The following is a 20,545-nucleotide window of genomic DNA, read 5'->3' on the forward strand; positions in this document are numbered from 1 at the left end:
TATTTTATTACTGTTAGATTGTACTGACTTTGAAGCGCAACCATAACTGTGGGCAAGAGGGAACAATACAGATTTCAAATATAATTTCTACTGAAAGAAATGTTAAAGAAACTTTGAGTGAATTTAGTGTTTGGTAGACTGACAACTCCAGAGAAAAGATCATACAAAACACATACCCTCTGAAGGGGGGTGGTGCAAATATCTTACTGTTTGGGTACTGTTTGGTTTTAGTTAATGAAACCCACACCTCAAAGCCATGTTTTCCACTGGTGAAGCCTACAGTAAGGCTTTACATTTGTATTTGGGGCATGCAAAAATGATCATGAACAATCGGGTTACTGTCACTTGGCGGCTTACCGCTGATTAGGTGCTGTTAAGCTCTGAAGCTCTACAGCCTTATGCACCTTTGGTGTGAGTTCATGGTGGAGTAAGCAAATGCATTGTACTGCCTATTTAGAACAGGGGGGGATCATACACAACGAGCATACTAATTCTGCCAAGTGGCAATTCAATACGCCATGCTTTCTGTATGTATGAATATGGCTTTAACCACCAAAAAGCTTCTTCCTCCAAAACGAGAAGTTCTGGCAATATTCTGAATGTGCTCACATTCAAGTTTTGAGGGCTTACTTCACTAGGGCAGCTTTGAAAAATATACCAGTCCTGGTAAGAGGCATGGAAACACAGATGAGTGCATGCACATATACTAACATGTGTACTGAACAGAACATTATTACTCTAACACTATTGCCTGTGTTTTGTTCATATTTTCCATCCTTTTGTACTTATCATTTTCATAGAAGTATCAAACACCTCTTGACTGTTCCCATGTCAACTCCCATCACTTTCCTCTTTCTTTTTCTTTCCCACTCTATTTTTCCTACAGAATCCATTTTTTCTATCTTCTTCCTCCCTAAGTCACACAGAATCACAGAATGTTTGGGATTGGAAGGGACCTCGAAAGATCACCTAGTTTTCCAGAGTAGGAGACTTCACAACCTCCCTGGGCAGCCTGTTCCAGTGTTCTGTCACCCTCACTGAGAAGAATTTTCTTCTCAAATTTAAATGGAACCTTTTGTGTTCCAGTTTGTACCCATTCCCCCTTGTCCTATCAGTTCATTTCTCTTCAACTCCTGCTGAGGCTATCTTGCACTCACCTGTTTTCTGTAAGCAGGCAGCTGAAATTGTCCTACTCCAAGCTATGCAGAAAAACCACATAGGAGAGAACATAACCAGCTGTGTTCAAACTCTGCTGAGGACTCACTGGCAGTAATGTGCAATTCAGATAACATTAACCTGCAAGAGTGACACTGTAGAGTCCATGCTACCATCGCAATCTCCAGGCCAGAGAGAACTAGTTTAACAATGCAGAAACTAAAAAGGTGCACTTGGAATCATCCTCAAGTGCCAACAGAAGCAAACATATTTCTGAAAGCCTGAGAAAATCTTCTCCAAAATTTCTACCTTCTGCTGCATGAAAGTCTGCGAAGATCTAGGGCCAGTAGGATTGTCGAATGACACTGTTTGTTATTTAGTTACAGCTTTTGGCTACCTTGCTTATTCTTTGAATCTCTAAAAGCAATGAAGCATATTACCAATGGCACAAGATACATACATTGAAGGTAGCTGGTTGAAAAAAAAAGAAAAAAAATCAACGAAACAAAACAACAACAACACAAACAAAAAACCACAATAAATTATAAAATAGGTGCAAAATAAAATATAATAATAGAAGTGCCTCTGATCTGGTCTCCTAGGTATAAGTTGCTCTGTTCAACTCCAATATTAACTAAAAATAGGGAGAAAGTGAGAGAACACACTAATATTTATAAGTTTCTAAAAAAAAAAAAAGTTAATGTCATTATTTTACTATTTACAAACAGATTTACACAAAGTGCAAACTAAACCAGATCATTCTGTGCAATGCCTGTTGGCAGTAAGACATTAAACATTTTAGTATATCTTCGGTGTTTAACTGACACTTATATCCTTACATACTATAATAAAATAAGGGCCTTGAATTCCAGAGGTAGCAAGGTCCATGGGGGTGCTCATGCTGTCATGAAAAAATAAGTCAACATTTTCATCTCAAATTAGGGTTAAATATTCCTTACTGTTTTATAAACGGTCCGAGACAACACTGCTGGTTTTGTGTTGTGATATAAGTATGAGCATGTCTGGGTGCATATGAGTTTCCTCCAAACTAAAAAAGACACTCAGGGTTCATCTGTCTCCAGCTGTGAAAATTCACCTAAGAAAATAGGACAAAATTATTGAGTCTTTCACTCTTCAACTTCAGTGCAGGCTTTGTGAAGAAATTCAACCTTAAACACTACAAGATCAAATAATTCCTTCTACAATTGATTTGCCAGCTGTAGGCCTCAAGGCAGAAAGTCTTACCCAAATCCCATTCTGCCTTTCCCTAAATCAGGTGTCCTTCCTTTACAAGCAATCCAAATAAAATAGCACCTCAAGTTTTCCAAAGAGGTCATTACCTCCTTCTGGTCTTGCTCTTGAAATACCATCTTTATAAAGGTTCAGATATTTCTTCTTCTTCATTATAGAATTCTGTAAGACACCTCCAGTCTGTGGAAATCCCTATCTTCTTGTTACCATGGGTCCATCTAGTCTCCATACCCTGATGCTGAGCAATTCTCTGTTGAAACCCACAACAGTACTGTTTCTTTTCCACACCAATGAACCTTAAGATCCACTGAGATTCACCATTTCACCTTCCTTAGAGGGAGGATTTTTCCAGCCCACCATTTACCCTGCAGTTTTCCTCCTGAAAGCTCTCTACAATAAGAGACTCTCAAATCTTGAGGGATCTTAGCAGTGTATATATGTGTAGTGTATTATAAATACTTGATAAGGGGGATGAACGCAGAGGGAGCCAGACCTATGTGGTGCCCACTGGTAGGACCAGAGGCAACAGGCACAAATTGAAACACATGAAATCCCATCTGAACACAAGAAAACACTTTTTCATTGTCACAGTGGTCCAACAAGATGCTCAGAGAGGCTGTGGTGTCGCCATCTGTGGAGAAACTCAAAATCCAACTGGACATAGTTCTGGGTAATCTCCTGTAACTGACCCTGCTTGAGCAGTGGAATGGACTAGATAACGTCAAGACATTCATTTCAACCAAAATTATTCTGTGAAATCTCATTTCCAGCTGCATGAGCTTGTTCAAAACCTCTCTCTCCCTGAGCAACTGGACCCTCTAGGTTTCCATTTCACCAGCCTCAAGGAAAATGTGACTCACAAGGGCTGACTCTGAACATGTTGCAAGGCTGATGAGCATTTCCCAGCACTGAAGCTTCATCTTGCCTTCGTGTTGATACACTGCCCTGCTCAGTTGTGTTCCTTACAGTTCCTGTTTCACTGGAAATTTTTGCCAGTACACTATTGATCATCACTTCCAAATAATTAATAAATTTTTATAAGAATCAGTCCTAATACAGAACCTCGAGGCATGTCACTATTAACTTTTTGCTGGGTTGAAAACGGCTTATTCACCTTCTTGCTTTCCAGCTCTCCGTTATTTAGATGTTAGAATTTTATCTCTGACTGCACAACCACCAGATCTCCTTACCAGCCCCTATGCCACAGCCTTCTGAAATTCCAGCCCCTGTCATTCAGCAATGCTTTTGACATTGGACAGGGATCTGGGGACAAGCAACACATGGGGCATTACAGTATCATTGAATAAAGTGCATAAATATCCTTGAAGATAGGTAAGAGAATACAAGGCTCATTGTTTCCTACACCCACAGCTGCTGGATAAATGAATCTCCTGCCTGTTTTATCCCTGACCCAAGTGCTCAGTTGCCTGCATGCAAGGGTTTCATTGGTGTATTTAAAAACTGAAAAGCTTAAGTGCTATGGAACCATCAGGCACTTGCTACAGATGTGGTAAAACAAAAAGCAACTTCTGGTGGTACAGAGTGGGAAAATACAGGGCAGAGCATTTCAGCAGCTGAATGGGACAAAATGTTCTGCTGCAGGTACAAATTATGCCTGTGCTGTTCCTCATACACACAGCTGATGTTTAAAGATGGGGCGGGTGAACCATCAGGGTGAAGGTGATGTTTTCTGGTCTCTAATGTTTCCCCTGTAAGCTCAGTTGGTGAGTCAGGAGTCATAAGCTCTGTAAGCATGTACAAATTCCCTCATTCCTGCAGGATGAGAGTTTCTAGTTTTCCTCAGTACACTGCAAAAATGCAGGGAAATATCTGCAAGATACATTTGTCTTTTTTTTTTTTTAATTAAACTATAACCATAATAAATTTCCAGTTGAAAGAAAGATCATTTGGTTTAAAATACTTGAAGAACATATTCAGAAATTATTCAAGGTGTATTTATGAAACACTGTCAGGCAGCAAAATAGCCAGCTCTACACTTTCTCTGCTCAGAATTTACCTGTCAGCAATTCTAATTTTCTCAAGTTGGTAAGTTAATGGATAATATTTGTCGATGCTGTATGATTGATTCACTGGGTTTCCTGAATAACTTATGAAGCATTTTTAGCTTAGACCACAACCACCAGACAGGCCCCACAGTGCTCTGCTCCTTTCCTGAGTAGCACTAAAGATTTTGCTGGTGCAAATACTGGAAAAACAAATGTAACTTTTTGGTCATACATTCACTTCATTTAAACATTTTCTGCCTATTTTTAAATGCCGCTTTAATAGTCTTTCTTCTAGGAGGCAGTTAAAATTGCTGTGGGAAGTGATGACAACCCACAATCACAGTTAGCATGACTAAGTTTTTGCTGTTGTTTTAAACACCAATGTGTCCCTTTATTAGCATTATATTCCACAATAGAATTGGATAAGATTTCCAGAGGTTAATAAAATGCAGAAATTGAAAACTAGTTTCTTATCACCTGAAACATTACGCAAGCTCAGCAAATGGGTTTACCTACAAATAAATACTTATTGTAAATGTTCTAGGCTTTTGACATTTTTAGAAGTAAAAGCTTGGCTTCAATATCAGTTTGTATTTTATTAAGAGCAGGTTAAGAAATTTAAAAAGATAAATACAATATTTAACCTTGACTCAAATAAAATACTTCTGCCAACCCACCATTTTTCCCTTCTTCAGACAGAGAGTGAAAAAGTCAATTACTTGCATAGCTCCAGCCTAGGAGACATGTTTTGCCACCTGCCAACATCCACTGCTGACTACAGAAATGACACATACCTCAATGTGGGATGTGATTTTATTCTGTATAATCAACTTTTAAGGGACATGGTTTAGTTACATTTATGTATTGGTGGTGGAATTTGCTTGTTTGCAACAAATTCACTTTTGCTACTTTTCAGTTAATTTTAGACTGCTCTTTGGAAACTGATCACCTATTTTGTGTGAACTTGAAAACAAATTCCTTCATGATCAATATTTTTAAGCAAGTAACGTATACTAGTCAGTGCAGTAGTATGCACTCAGCCTCTCAAACGTTGCCTAGCCAGTGTGGGGAGCAGAGAATGTAACATTTTTAAGCAATCCTTAAGAATCCACAATACATTTTTTAAAGGGAGTTGGGTGCAGTTAATTTGATTTCATTTTCCTCACAGTCAGCAAAATCTGGTACGAACAAGCTATTGCACTTTATGAAAAGTTTCTACAGAACTAGTCAAATATGATTACTTGATGATTAGTCATCATTATTAGTCATAGCTAGCAGTAAGATGGAAGTTGTGAACATTTTAAAATTAGTAATTAATCATTTGGGTTTTGGAGCAGCAGCATTGAAGCAAGACAAGTAATCGAGTTTGGAAAGCCGTCAAAAGTGTACCTTAATGACAAAGGTGCTGCTTTTGCTAAGTGAAGATGTGGCATGTTCAGCACTTCAAAGAACACCATGAACTGCACTTAAGAGTATCAAAGGAGTTTGCAACTACATACAAATTTAAAAAGTAATGCATACTAAACATTATTGAATCTTATTGACTGCATTTCTGACAGAACGTCTGTGTTAATATGATCTATAGAAGTGATTTTATCAATGAACCATCAAAGAAATGAGCCCATCTGTTACAACTCGCAGCTACAAGCTGTGACTCCACTCAGGACTTTGGCCATCACCGCCGGTGCCCTGGGAGAAGATGTCCGACCACCTGCTGGGACCAACAAGAAAACAGAGGATCACGAGTAGCTTTGCCAAGGGTCATGCACTACACAGTGGTCCCTTTCTGAACAAAAAATGTGGTTCAAACCCTGGAAAACAGACTTCACAAGAGAAAGGATGAAATCTTAATGCTCTAGCATCCTTGACTTCAGGACAGTATTTGCTTGAATAATTCAGCTTTCAGAGCAACTGCAGCAGCAATTCCCTCAGGAAGGTGCTGGAGCACTGCAGCAGCCAGGTTCCCTCCTGCAAATTCTCTGAGGCTTCCCTGGTACCATCAAGCCTCTTCCCAATTGAGGCAAAGACAGCAGAACACCCCCTGCTACCCATCAATGACACCACTAGCAATTGCTCACCTGACAATAAGAAGAGTTTTCCAAAAGGGCTCTTGGGGTGTCTTGCAGCATTGCAGCACCTGCAGGCAGCCACCGTGCCGTGCACGCTGCCTGCACCCTCCTGCACCACCATGACAGCAGGTTAGGGGGAAACAGCCTGGCTCTGGGACTTATTCGCAAACGACGCAAAAAACCTCTATCGCTTCACTGAGGGTAGGAGGCCACAACCTCTCTCACGGCGAGGCAGGGAACACCGTGACAGCACAAGACCTCTTCCCTGCCCACTGCAAGCATGGCGGGAGTTCATCGGTCTCACCACAGCAGCCGGCGCCTGCCATGAGGAGGGAGGCCTGAGGGAGCTGCTAAAGGCTTAAAAATCATCTGTTTCATCGGTACACCAAAGTTCATTTATTTGAAGATGAAAGCAGCAGAGTTACTCCTCTCAGTTTCTTTCAGCACATAGCTTCAAAAGACATTTAACTATCATAAGAGACAGAAAAAGTTTGTCTTCAGGTCACAGTCATTGCTTTCTTTGAAAGGGAAACTGATAAAATTTGTAAGCCTTAGAAATCTAATTGTGCTGCAGAAAAAATAAAATCCCCTTTTTTTTTTTTTTAGCTTGAAAAATAAAGCTCAAACTGCAACAGGATCAAAGATCCTCCTTCACAATAACTTCAGAAACTGTATTTTACTGCTTTGGTGTCACGCAATTTGTTGTATTCGGTTTCCTTACTTCCTGAAGAAGCTAAAGTCAGAAATTTCAACAACGACAAAAAGGGTTAAAGCTTGCTGCAGTCCTAATCCACAACCTTCCAGTGGAAATCTAATCCTATATATTAGGTATTATATATCTAATGTTTTTCTGCTGTTTTAATCTGAAATTTCTCCACTTTCTCAGTACTAGACTACTGCTGGGCACAGACGGACACTAGTTTTGCAGTGTGCTAACAGTGGTTGTCACACAAAGGAGTTACGTGATGATAATTGTTTTCTTTTATAGCCCAAGCCTTGGAGTAAAATCTTCCAACATGAAAAGCTTAACACCTAGTGTCCTGGTTTTGTTAAAAACAAGTTTCTCTTTTAATGAATTTGCCTGTCAGCTAAAGCCTTCATATTAGCTGCATTTTCCTGAAAAGCCAGATACGCGTTTTGGTAAACACAGCAATGGTATGCAAGGTCACTGATAAGGATGGATGCAAGTCTTGCAGGAGGGGCAACAAGAAACAGGTGACCAGAAACTGGACAACGGAGTATCCCATCCCATTCACATCATACTTCATACAAAAGTGGGAGATCACGAGGATCTCGTCCCTTTTCCTTATGGCCAACATTAGGAGAGGACCTTGCGAGTCGTCCCTGTGAGCTGAGGCCTAGTGACAGACTGAATCCAGTTGGCTGTAGAGTCCAGTTCAGGACTTCAGGTGCCAGCCCTACATCTGCCAAAGCAGTTGTCGGGGTCGGGACTTTCAAGATTGCTTTTGTATATTTTGTATGATTTTTCTCTATTTTATCAATAGCATTAGTAAAACATTTTTAATTTTTCCAACTCTCTTCTCTCCATCCTTCTTTCCCTCCCGATCGCCTGTCCTTAGTGGGAAGGGGGGAGAGGAAGGGGCTGAAGCGGGAAGCGGGGGGAAAGGGGGGTAACAGTACATCTGCCGCGGTTTTATTGTCACCCCGCAATTAAACCTCGACACCTAGTGGCAAATTTAACTTGTTCCCTAACACATACAAATATGAATACACTTATTCAGAGGCATTACTCAGAAAGTTAATCACAATATTATTGTGCCATTATTAGCCAAAAGTACGTCCATCATTCCTGACAGAGCCTGCGCCAACATAAGTTACCACGCACTAAAATAAACTGCAGTTAACACTCCACCACATGAGGTAATGGGGGCTTGAATATCTTGGCAAATGAGGCAGGCAGGCAGGTCTGGCTTAGCTGTGCCCTGTGCAAGCTGCTGCACAGGGAACATGGCGGCTCAACCATGCAGCAGAAATGCAGACACCTGCCTTTCGGCCAGGGCTTGACACTGCAGGTAGGACCTCACTGTCTCTGAAATGTCAGGGTGCCCCAGTGCTGCACAAGTGATTTTACTGAATGGTGATGGAGAAGTATTGCTTCCCGACCTGAGGTTCTTCTGTATGCCACAAAGTCATGCCATGCGGTGTTTGTCAAAGCTAATGAGGTCGACAAGACCTGTGCTAGTTTCACACTGAGCCAAAAGCTGAGGGTGTCTGCAGATTAACTATGCAACAAATGCAATTTCAGTCAAATGCTGCCAGGTTCTGGTAACTGTAGTTCACAGCTCAATGGGACCATTAGGACACTGAGCCCATTCCCTTGCAAGTACCAAACATAACCAGCCAAAACTCTTAATTGTGAGAATTGATGTTGTAGAATGATTGAAGAAATGTCATGCACATAAGAAACAAATCGCAACAATTCTTCTAACAAACCTCCCTATGCCAAGGTAAAAAGCAGGAAACACTGAGTTATCAAACAACTTCTGGAGACAGACGCTGGCAGCTGGGTACAGAGGAGGTTTTGCATTCAGAGGTGCCAAGAGCCCCTGCAGCCTCTGCCACTGAAGCACAGGGAGGATGAGGGAACCGTTAGGCTTACTCTGCAAACAGAAGGAACATTTCAAAAACAATTACTCCCTGAAGGGTCAGTAAAGATAAAGGCTCAGATTTTAAAAATCATCTGGCTATCTGGTAAGGTTATCAGAAGCATGTAGGTGTGTTTAAACAGCTAATCCTCTCTGGGAAAAAAAAAAAAAAAATCAAGTCTGTCTTAACAGTTTAATCATCCCTTAGCACAGCAAATAAAGTTGACTTCAACTTCAAAAGTCGAAGATCGGAACTTAAAAGGAAAATCTCAAAATGCAAAAGAGACTTTTCTCTCCCCTTCCACCCACAAGGTAGGAAAGACAAAGGCTCATTAGAAAGGAGTAGCTTTATATTGTCATTCCTGCAGCTGTCCAGTTAACTAAAAAAACTCAAAGTGAGCCTCACATTTGCAAATAATTATTTCAACCGTGACCATCTGGGCTCAAACTTTTCCGTAACAATTATAAAGTATCCTGATTATATGCCGTTGATGAAAAAAAGCAATGAATTGAGTTACTGAACAACAATTTTAAGTAGAACAGGTACAGCCAAGAATTAATTTAATTAATTACTCATCTACCTTGGGGGAATTTCTCTGTGTTATGACCGGTAAAAAAAGCAACAGAAGGAATTCAAAAAAGCAAGAAATTTTTCATAATAGAAATAAAGAAGTTGGTGATAAAAATGAAAATCCATATGTTCATATAGAGATATACATTGATATTCTATAATACCTCTTCAAATACAATTTAAGCATTAACAATCTATGGTTTTTTTCTCTGAGACAATTGAAATGGGAATTACCTTTCTCTCATGAAGGCAAACTTCCGCTCACAGTCTTACTGCCTTCCTAACTCTTTCTGCTTCTATGGTTGAATGAATGGTCATGAAAGGGTAATAGGAGGGAAAGCTATAGGTATACAATATCCAGACAAGCAGATACTGATACTGAATTATACTGCTGTATTAATAGACACTTCTCATTAATATACATTACAAAGTTCCTCCAGACCTCTCAGTTTAAGACATAGCTTTGTGAACCAAAAAGCCAGTAATGATACCAAAAAAATGGTGCTATCTAGGACAGCATATATGATCTTAGGAGTCATGGAAGACATACTTCAATTATAAAACCCTTATAATAAGTACCTTATTAAAAAATAACAAAGCATTACCAAAGTCAGTTTAATAGCAACAACAGAAGCTCATTTCCATTTTTAACACAACTTTTATTCAGTGTTCAGTGGGCTCTTCCATACAAGATGGAAGGCTACTTTTGTATTTTTTTTGAAAGTGAAACTTGATGTACAAAATCTTTTTTCGGCTTATTTAGAAGCCTTGTAAAAATTCTTGTAGCTGTGCAACTACTTCTGTATCCACGGTTTCCATAAGTGCCTGAAAACCTTGCTCTCCCAGTAATTCCTGCTGTGCCTTTAGCTTCTCATAGATGAACTGCTGCAATGACACAGTGTGTACAGGGTCCTTCAGTGCAAGCTGTGGAAAACATAAGAAAAAATTACATAATAATACACTTTAAAATACTCTTTGATTTACTCATCTTTTATAACCTCAGCTCAAGACAGAAATCTTCTGCTTTCCATTGTTCCTATTTGAGAAACAAGAAGAAATACTCCTGTAAAGCAAAGACCACATTATTATCAAAAGCAAATATCAGTTTAAAATTATTTGAAAAGCTCTCAAATCATGGATCCAGTCTGCTGTAGCATATCTACAAGATAAAAGAGTTTCAAAGCTGCTTTGTTAATTACTGCTGAATGAGTTTCCCGTAACTACTAAAAACCACATCAGATGTTACTATGATAAGCACTTTAGAGATGGTATGAACAACAGTCAGTTATATTTTAATAGTATAGAAATAAAACACTAAAAAAGCTGAATTAGTTTAGATTATATGACAAACAACAGCTAAAATAAACTGTCCATATGCATAAAGAATAGACGCACTTCTATATTAGTAGCTAGACAATCTCATCAGTCCAGCTGGATTATGCAATCTTCTTTTGGGCAGGGAGCAACAGCGTATTTGTTGCTATTTTCCACATTTTAACTGGCTCTTAATGAAAGTAAAAAGAGGTAAATGAAGGGGCTACATTGACAGAGGACCTATTCTTAAATTTAATATCAGAAGACAGGTGTGGGCAGGCTAAGGACGGGGATAGTTCTGCAGAACTTGCCCCTCAGCCCAGCAGGCTGGACGAAAGGGGATGGGAAGTGGAGATACATGGAGATTGCAGCATCATAAAGAAATATGATGTTGAAATAAAGAGGAAATTACTGCAAATCCATTGTTCTTAGTATCAAAATCAAACAGCACTATTATTTATGCTGGAAGGTCAGGAAACAAAATATAATTCTGGATCTCAAAGCCTACTAAAATAGAAGATTTCTGGGCTCATAATACCTTGCTATCCTGCTATTTCGATATAAATGAGGCATATTAAACTTGCATAACTGCCCTTTTGGCATGACACACAAAAAAATTTGAATTTTAATATGGAGTGAAAGACATTATACCTTAAGATTATTTACTTATTTATTAAAGAATATTATACCTAAAGCAGCAGGAAATACTGATTGAAACAGACACATATATATGACAGAGTAAAGCATCCAAAAACATTGTAATTACCACAAAAGAGAAGTTAGTCTTATTTCTCATTAACAACTCCAGAGAAAACACAGGCTGCTTTTTAGTTTCTTCTATTAGTTATTGCAAGTCCTTTTTTCTCACCATGGTCACCTCACCTTTCATATTGTAAATCTCTTAATCATTCATTCAGCATTCTTAATATTGGCTTCTTAGCCTTCGATCCTTCATAATTTCCTACTGTCCAGCTGTTTTACATTTCAAAAGTAAGATATGATCTTTTCATCACTTATTCCTAACATCACACTCTTTAGAAAAGGGGAGTAATTGCAAAAATACCTCAGTATTCTGCAGTAATTCTTTTGAGTAAATGTAATCTGGTCTCTAGAGCATAAACAGAGTTTCAAACTGCAATTTCAAATTTCTAAACCACAGTCACTCTAATCACGGTCTGCCAAGGGTATTCCCAACCCTTTTGTAACAGCTTTGGCACAATCTACAGGGTAAAAAAGACTGTCCTGCCAAGTAAAGATTCTACCAGTTTCTGAGCAATTCTCATTTGTTAACCAACAACTGTCATTTGGGACATATAACACATTTCTAAGTAGTTAGTTTCTGTAAGTTCATAGCTGTAAACCAGGGGTGTCAAACTCGGGTATAAATGTAGCTACAATCCTAAAATTACATTTGGCCCTTTGAAGGCAACTGTGAGGTTGAAGTGGCACCTGGTGAAAATGGGTCTGAGACCCCTGCTGTAAATAGTTATGTTTAAAAGTACCACAGGGAATTCTGCACAGAAAAACAGGTATTAAAATTGCCATAGACAAGTGCTCTCAACCTTGTGATCCCAATACAGCAGCAACTAGATGAATGGCATGCATTACAAAGTCACCTTTGAAAGAACCACCAAAAAGCCATTCTTTAACAACCTTATAGCCTGCAAAACAATTAATCTAGACATTTAGTTAAAAGTATGACTTATGTGACCCCACCATAAACCCTTGTTAAAGTACTCAGAATTAGAATTGGAACTCAGAACAATTAGCCTTAAAATATCAACTTGAGGTACTTTCTTTTTTCTACTTTACCAAGACAAATTTATCTAAACAGCAACTTCATATTACATATTATTCTTTTGATACCTGCTCCCCTCCCACAAATAAAAGCTGACTTAAATAAATGGTAAATAAAGCTCTCATTTCTCATATGTCAGCCTCAAGTCTGAATTTCTTCCCAATTTTAAGAAGCTATTAGAATGCAAGCACATGTGTAATGCTGTTCTAGCACCCCAATGATTGTTTTCAAACTCTGAAAAGAAGTGCTGTATTGTTTTGAAAAGAAAAAGTTTGAATCCTTGCTTATTTGCAAAGGTTGCTGGAACTCAAAGTCTGAGCAATCTCTAGCATCTATTACAACAATAATTACGGAGACACTCTCTAGCACCTCTCATACATGTTAACCCTCTAGCACCTGCCTCATGGCAGGTGACAATGGGTTTCCAAATAATCTTCTGAATCAGCTCTGCAATTCTACTGAAAAGTAATTAACAGTGAAAAAAAACTAACAAAAGTGAAGATGACAAAACTTAATATATTACAGAACTCAAATTTAGTATTTTTTTAATAGAGCTGCCAGATTTGCACAATGCTAGGAGCTAAAGGAAAAGGCTATCAAATGCACTGCAACTTTGGTACAGAATTATTTTGATTTCAGAAGTATTATAATTCCACACGTTCTTTCTTGTAAAACTTCAGTGAAACTGATCAGCTTCACACGTAGTCTCCCCATTAGACACGAAACTAACTGAAACACCTCTGCTGCATATCTACCAATGTGGCAGTACACTCTCCCCGCACCTGACCCCCCACACGCCCCCCGCTGAGAACTGATGTGGCAGCTGCATGTGTGCACAGCCCTCCCTTCCTTCAATGGGGCAGCTAATGGCTCTTTTATTGTGAGACCCAGGCCAGAGTCCTTAGGAGAGAGGAGAGGGCACACCAGCCACAGTAGGGGAGTGCAGAGATGCACGTAGCCACAGTATGGGGGTGCCGAGAAGCCACGAAGCTTCTAGACTGCCCACAGCCACACCTGACCAGACTACAAAACGGGACTTCCTGCCGACGACCACTTGTGGTCTTCTTAGAGCTGCAGGTCTGTATGCCAGAAGCCTTCCCTTAGGCAGGATCGCTGCCTAAATTAACCTTCTGGGATTGGGACAGCCTCGCCGCCTCGTTTGGGTGAGTGGTAACTTACTAGATATATCTTTGTATTTTCCTTGCTGGACCAGCAAGTGTATTCCGTGCTTAAATATAAGCACGTGTAGTTTCATTGCTTATACTGCAAGTGTACTTTCCTTGCCAGACTCAGGCAAGCGTATATCCTTAATACAATCCCTCATTAGACACGTGAGTGTCTTTTCCTGGAGTCAGGGACGGCTCTGGCATTGTTTATTGTGAGTGTGTGTACGCAAGCTATGGATCTCCATTATTCTTATTTTGCTGTACCCCAAATAATCTCAAGTTGATATCTGAATCTGTATTTTATGTTACTGGAGTGCTAACTGATTGTACAAACCCCATTTCTAATTGGTTTCATGGACTTTCCCGGACAGAATAAAAGCCTGGTTTGGACCTGGTTGTCCGCCTAAAACTAATTTTGGGGTCCCTCCATGACAACCAACATATGTTCTATCAGAACAAGTGAGGAATGGTAAAAAACTCTGTTTAGTTTATTGCAACAAGCAGAATCTCATCCCTCACAGTTCAAATCAGCAGCACTGTAATCCAGTATGGACTGTTGCAGCGTGATTAATGCTTGCTGCTAGAAGTAGCATCTAGTATCTGTAAGCCAAATGGAACTTAAGAGTCTTCAAACTTAATTAAGGAGCTAAAACACTAATTTGTTTTCATTCTTGTAAAAAATATTTCAAGTAAATTAAAGCATTTCCTGCAACAATAATAAATTTGCTTTCCTTTCACTCTACATTTTTGGAATTTATATTCAGAACTAAAAAAAAAAAAAATTAAATGGCTTGGTATAATTAGTTTGATGACAATATTAGACAATTAGCTGCAGTCTTAGCTGAATAAGCAAGCAAAATCATAAGTATGGAAGAATAGTAAGCAGTGTTCTTTATTCACTGTATTTTCATTATGGAAAAATTATAATAGTAACTCTTTGTCGTAGTTTAAACCGAGCTAGCAATACAACCACAACAGCTGCTCACTCACCCTTTCCCTCTCCCTCCCCCCAATAATGGAGAGAATCAAAAGGGAGGAAGAAACTTGGATTGAGATAAACACAGTTTAATAAAACAACAAAATACTAATACACTAATAATAAATATATATATATAAAATAGAAATAAAAGATACTCAAGGCAATTGCAAACAAACTCCGTCCACACCGAGCAGCCAGTCCCAGGAATCAGTGCCTGGTCCCAACAGCTGATCCCAAAGAGAAAAGAAAGAGGAAAAAGGCAGAAAGGCTCAGAGGCCTCTGCAAAACAGCAAAAGGCCGAACTAAACATCCCAAACCAAACTCCCGCAGGTGTGTCCCAGAACAAGCAAGAGTGAGAATGCCCAAAAGAGCGAGAGACCAGAAGCTCCCGACTCTTATTAAATATGAAGCACGATGCCAATGGGATGGAATACTGTTATTGATCAGCCTAGATGTCAGTCAAGCTCTGCCCCATCCTTTTCCCCCTTCCTCAATGCCTCACCCCTGTGGGCAGAGCGCTCAGAATGTCCTTGGCTCTCAGACCAGAGCAATTAAAAACATTAACTCTGTGCTGGGGTGTTATCTGCTTGTTCTCAAACTAGGTCCAAATAATGAGCATGCTAGCTGTGAATAAGAAAGGTTTCTAACTACACGAAGAAAATTAACTCATTTTCAGTCAAACCAGCACACTGGTATAAGATAAAAAAGTACAATATTTTCAGTATTCTATTCGCTTTTTGGAGGAAAAATCATCCTCTTGAAAACTGAGTCTCCAGCGTGCTAAGCACTGGGCATCCAATATCAGGCCAGTATGAAACACAACTGTATCAATATTAATGCTGGCTGCATTGTCTCTAAATACCGGGTCAGGGACTATAGTTTTGCATATAAGTATGTATGCTGAGTTCTTAGGTGTGTGGCTAGAGTATTCTTTAATTGAATTGTTCCTGATTCTGAGAAGAGCAAAACACACCTATTTTCCAGTAAGAAAAAAAAAAAAACAACACACACACACACACACATAAACAAAACAAAAAACCCCAACAAAACACAAAAAAACAGTCAAAAAAAACTTCAACCAACCAACCAATAAAAACCCAATACCCAACCAATCAACCAACTAACCAAAAAACCTAGAAAATTCAAAGAGCTTCTTATTCAAAACAGCTACAGACAGGAAACAAAAGGTCGGCAGGGAAATACACTTTACTGAAATGTGCTTCACACTGCTCAGTTAAAACCTGATTTGACTAGCTTTTGAATCTGGTTACTTTACAAACTGATATTGAAAATATGAGAGTCTACCTTGTGGCTGGACTGAAGAAATTCATCTTCCACCTAGGTAGTTGTAAACAGCAATTTGAAGCAGAAAAGCTTGTATCAAAGCATCTACAGAAAAAAAACCCAAAACATTCCCCATCCATTCAAACTCTACTTGTCAGCATCAATGGCATTCTGCAGAATTATCAGTTGCCTGAACCAATATTTATGAGGTGGATCTCTTTTCTCAACATCTTACGACAACACAACTGTCCAAAATCACACTTTTTTCAATAATCAATTATATATTATTCTGTACTAAACAGTGACCTAATCACTACAAGCGATAACACAAGCCAATGGAATGGCATTAGAATGCAAAAACAGTGATGCCAGAACATTTCTTCCATCACGACTGTATTCATCAAAACTGTACCGGTGCCTTGTATCATTTAGGAGGGAAGAATTATACAGGTCATTAACCAACGTGCCCTGCTTTTCATGTTGGCTGATATGTTTGCAGTGAAGGTAGTCCATAGCAAATCTAACGAGTGTAAATTCCTAAATACATATCCAAACTACTGAAGGCAACCTATAACTGGAAAAATAGGAGAATTTCTGAAAGAAAGGTATTAAAACTTTAGTGAGCCAAAGAGAAATAAAATCTGAGTATACTCAAAGCAAATTAAGAACATGAAAGCACTAAATTTAAATTCAATTTATGTTTTTCAGATCTGATTAACAAACCAAACATACCTCTCTCCCTACAGATACATAGGCATATTGATCCCTATTGATGAAGATACATATATATGTGTCTGTATACGTATATATGTCAAAAGATTAACCAAAACCGCTAAGGATAGATATTTTATTTGTGCAAACACATAGACTTTAATTTAAGCCTGCAAGATAAAAGAAAATCTAATCAAATTTAAGAGCTTAAAGATGCTTTTAAGAGTAACTGAATTATAGAACTATCTAGTATATTTTTAAATCTGAAATTGAGAGACACTAGGAATTTCTCTTAAGGCATTACTAACAGTAGAAGAATATGCAAGAGTTTTTGTGTCATTTTCTTTTTTCTTTTTTTTTTTTTTAGAAAGGAACTCTATATTGATTCATATTTAAAAAAAAGTCTTCTAACAAACCAAAAGCATCCAGTGCCTTTAAAAAAAAAATCCAAATTCAAACAAACTATCAAAAGCCATTCAAACTCTTTTGCACTCGTACAAAAAGGAATAAAGACATTGAGGTGCTAGAGTGACTTCAGAGAAGGGCACTGAAGCTGGTGAGGGGTCTGGAGCACAAGTCTGATGAGGAGCAGCTGAGGGAACTGGGGCAGTTCAGTCTGGAGAAAAGGAGGCTGAGGGGAGACCTTATTGCTGTCTACAACTACCTGAAAGGACGTTGTAGCATGGAGGCTGTTAGTCTCTTATCCAAAAGTAGCAAGTGATAGGACAAGAGGAAGTGGCCTCAAGTTGCGACAGGGGAGGTTTAGATGGCATATCAGGAAAAATTTCCACATGGAAAGAGTCATCAAGTTCTTTGAAGAGGCTGCCCAGGGAAGTGGTTGAGTCACCATCCCTGGAGGAGTTTAAAAGACACGTAGACATGGCACTTACGGACATGGTCTAGTTGTGGACTTGGTGGTGTTAGGTTTACAGCTCGACTCGATCTTAAAGGTCTTTTCCAACATAATTCTATGATTCTATGTAAGTCAGTTGACGCAGACGTGCAACAGGGCTACACCTGTCTGCTCAATCACCCTGTCCCATGTTTAGCAATTACTCAATGCCAAGCAGTTCAAACTCTATTTTATTTGACAGTATTTGTACACCGCAGTTTTCTGTGTGTGGAACCAGTTCTTTGAACTCTTGCAATGAAAGTTAAATTATGAAACATTCACAGACTAGGTTGGACAGCAGCACAATTGCATGGTACCTAATCCAGATATGTTCATCTAAATAAATGCTCCTTCTTAAGACCTCTTGACATTAGAACATGGTTCCATGCAAGTATCAGGATCAATAGATGTTCAGGTAAAACACATGATCCAATATAATAAAGATTCCTTTAAATATGAGAAATTTGGCCTGTCATGACATTTCAGTAAGCTTTAACTCCCTGCATTTTTCAATAAAACCTTTTTATAATGTCTTAATTTTATAATGTCCAGATTTTGTGAACAGATGATGTCTGTTTTGGCAACATTTTCCCAAACTTGAAAGAAAAGCAGAAGCATAAATGTTGTGGCTGCAAATTTGTCATCAAAGCATTTTCCTTTTTGATTCAATTGATGAATTTTCCAAGAACAACAGATGAACCAAATCCAAAGGCAAAGACTTTAATTTTACACAAGGTAATCACAAAATCAGCTTTTCAACTGAGTAACAGATCTAAAACTTACCATTTTTTTCCTTTTGTCTTGTTCTGTGGGAGGTTCCTCATCCTCTGTAGCTTTGGGCTCTTCAAAATGAGACATCAGCATGCAGCTAAGAATGGCAATAAGAATAGTTTTACCATATACTACCATTAAAAATTATTTTAAAGGACTTTTAAAAACACTGGACAGAGACAAGGGAGTTTGATGAAAGTCAGGCAATCTGTCAGCAAGTTATTTTTTTCTGAGAACAATGAATTTAAAGAAGCCTGAATGCATGTTCTGTGTCACCTACACTCACGTAACAATCTCAGTTATCCTCTGTATTTTAGCTCAAGTTCTGCCTTAGAAATGCATTTCTGAATACAAAAAACAGACTACGTGGGTTTAAACAATAAATACAGAAAAACCTACCATTTCAAACTAGAACTTCCCAGTCTTTCCAAGGAAGTGTTATACAAGCATTCTTTATACTATTAACATGAAAATCAAAGTGGCAGACATGCATGCAAAACTAGCTGTAATTTCTCATTGCATTCATGTTTTCCTGCGAGATCTTTAACAAGAGGACCTGAAAACCAATTTGGTCACTGCTATTGGTTCTAGACTCTAAAATATGCAAGACACTGAACAATAATGTTTCAGGTGGTCAGAAATGAGTTAGCTTCTGCAGAGTTTTTTCTAGGCACGTAAAGCAGAGCCTTTAAACTTCTTATTTTTTGTTTTGCTGCACCCTCAACTGGTACACACAGGGAACAGCCATATTATTTTTAAAGTAAATATAAAACCAGAAAATATGAAATAAACAGTTTAAATGCTAGTGGTTTTTCTGTCTCTTATAACAGTTTGAATGGACTTTATAAAAACACGGGGGAAAGCTATCCTACAGGAGACAAGCTTTCCATTCACTTTACATTCTCTGCATTGGAAGAATACATAAATATTCCATTACTTTATCAATTTTTTCCCAGGAAATCTAGTTTAAAAATAAAAAGGATTTAAAAATCATTTGGGTGACAACAACTTGCAACTGCATATTAGGTATGTTTCATGGCAGCAAGGACACTTAATCCACAGAAAGCGCAAAGACAGATGCATAATATTGCTCATTTTCAGCCCTGTACTACTGTGCGTTTTAATCGCTGCATTCCATTAGCAGGTGAAATGTTCATGCAGCTAAGTTGAATAACTTGTTTTAAAGTTACGAAAATGAAAAAAAGTTGTGATTTTGTGTAAAAATACTCAGACTTACTCTGTTTATATATATTCAGTATTCTATTGACACATGTTTAGAGCTCTATGAAAGACCTGCTGAACAGCATGGCAGAAGGGTCAAATGCTAACAGAGAAGTCCTTTCCTGCAAAGGGATTAGTTATTTCAAAATAGTACAGCAAATCTGCTGTCTCCTCACCACATAAATGGTGTGATTTCTTGCAACTCAGCTCCCCTTTCCAGAAAATCTGAGGTCTTTAAAGCTTTCTTGTAATTATTACTACAATACAAGACATAAAAACTAGGAAACCTGACTGAGTGTACTCTGTTTGTAAGCCAGGGCACTGTGTAACTATTTTCATAACCTGATCAAAATCTGATCTGAAACCAGAAGAGACCTTTATCTTTGCATTTGTATTTGGGAAGGCTCTTCCAAAATCCCCTTGCTCTAACTACAGCAGCTTCTTCAGTTTTCTAGTTTAAATGGTCAGCTGACGCTTAAGCCAACAGTGTCATTTAATTTGTAGTTTTCCCTGTGTATGTTTACCTTCTCTTCATCGTCAGTGGCTGCAGTTCTATATTACATCAGCCTTGATTTTCCTATGCTAAACATGTTGTTTAGTCTCTGCTCTACAGTAATCAGATATTATGATAATCAGAGGAGTAACCAATTTTTTTTTCTGAATATATTCAGGCTTAAATCATTCTTCTTCAATGTGGAAACCCAGAATAGTGCACACAACTTCAGATGAGTGCTCTCACTTTATTTACATT

At 38.5% G+C, this 20,545-nt stretch overlaps 1 protein-coding gene across 1 annotated transcript in view; it reads right to left on the reverse strand.

Annotated features, from left to right (window-relative positions):
• Window positions 1–10,076: 10,076 nt before the first annotated feature.
• Window positions 10,077–20,545, reverse strand: part of IPO11 (importin 11) — an 84,968-nt gene continuing 74,499 nt past the window's right edge. Inside the window, exons 31-32 of the mRNA XM_082075779.1 lie at window positions 18,586–18,670; window positions 10,077–10,582 (exon numbers count right to left, since the gene is read on the reverse strand). Coding sequence (XP_081931905.1) covers window positions 10,418–10,582; window positions 18,586–18,670 — 250 coding nt within the window. The 3' untranslated portion in view covers window positions 10,077–10,417. The remainder of the gene's footprint in view (window positions 10,583–18,585; window positions 18,671–20,545) is intronic.

This window comes from Streptopelia decaocto, assembly GCF_964273445.1.
Source record: "Streptopelia decaocto genome assembly, chromosome: Z".
NCBI classification, from domain to species: domain Eukaryota; kingdom Metazoa; phylum Chordata; class Aves; order Columbiformes; family Columbidae; genus Streptopelia; species Streptopelia decaocto.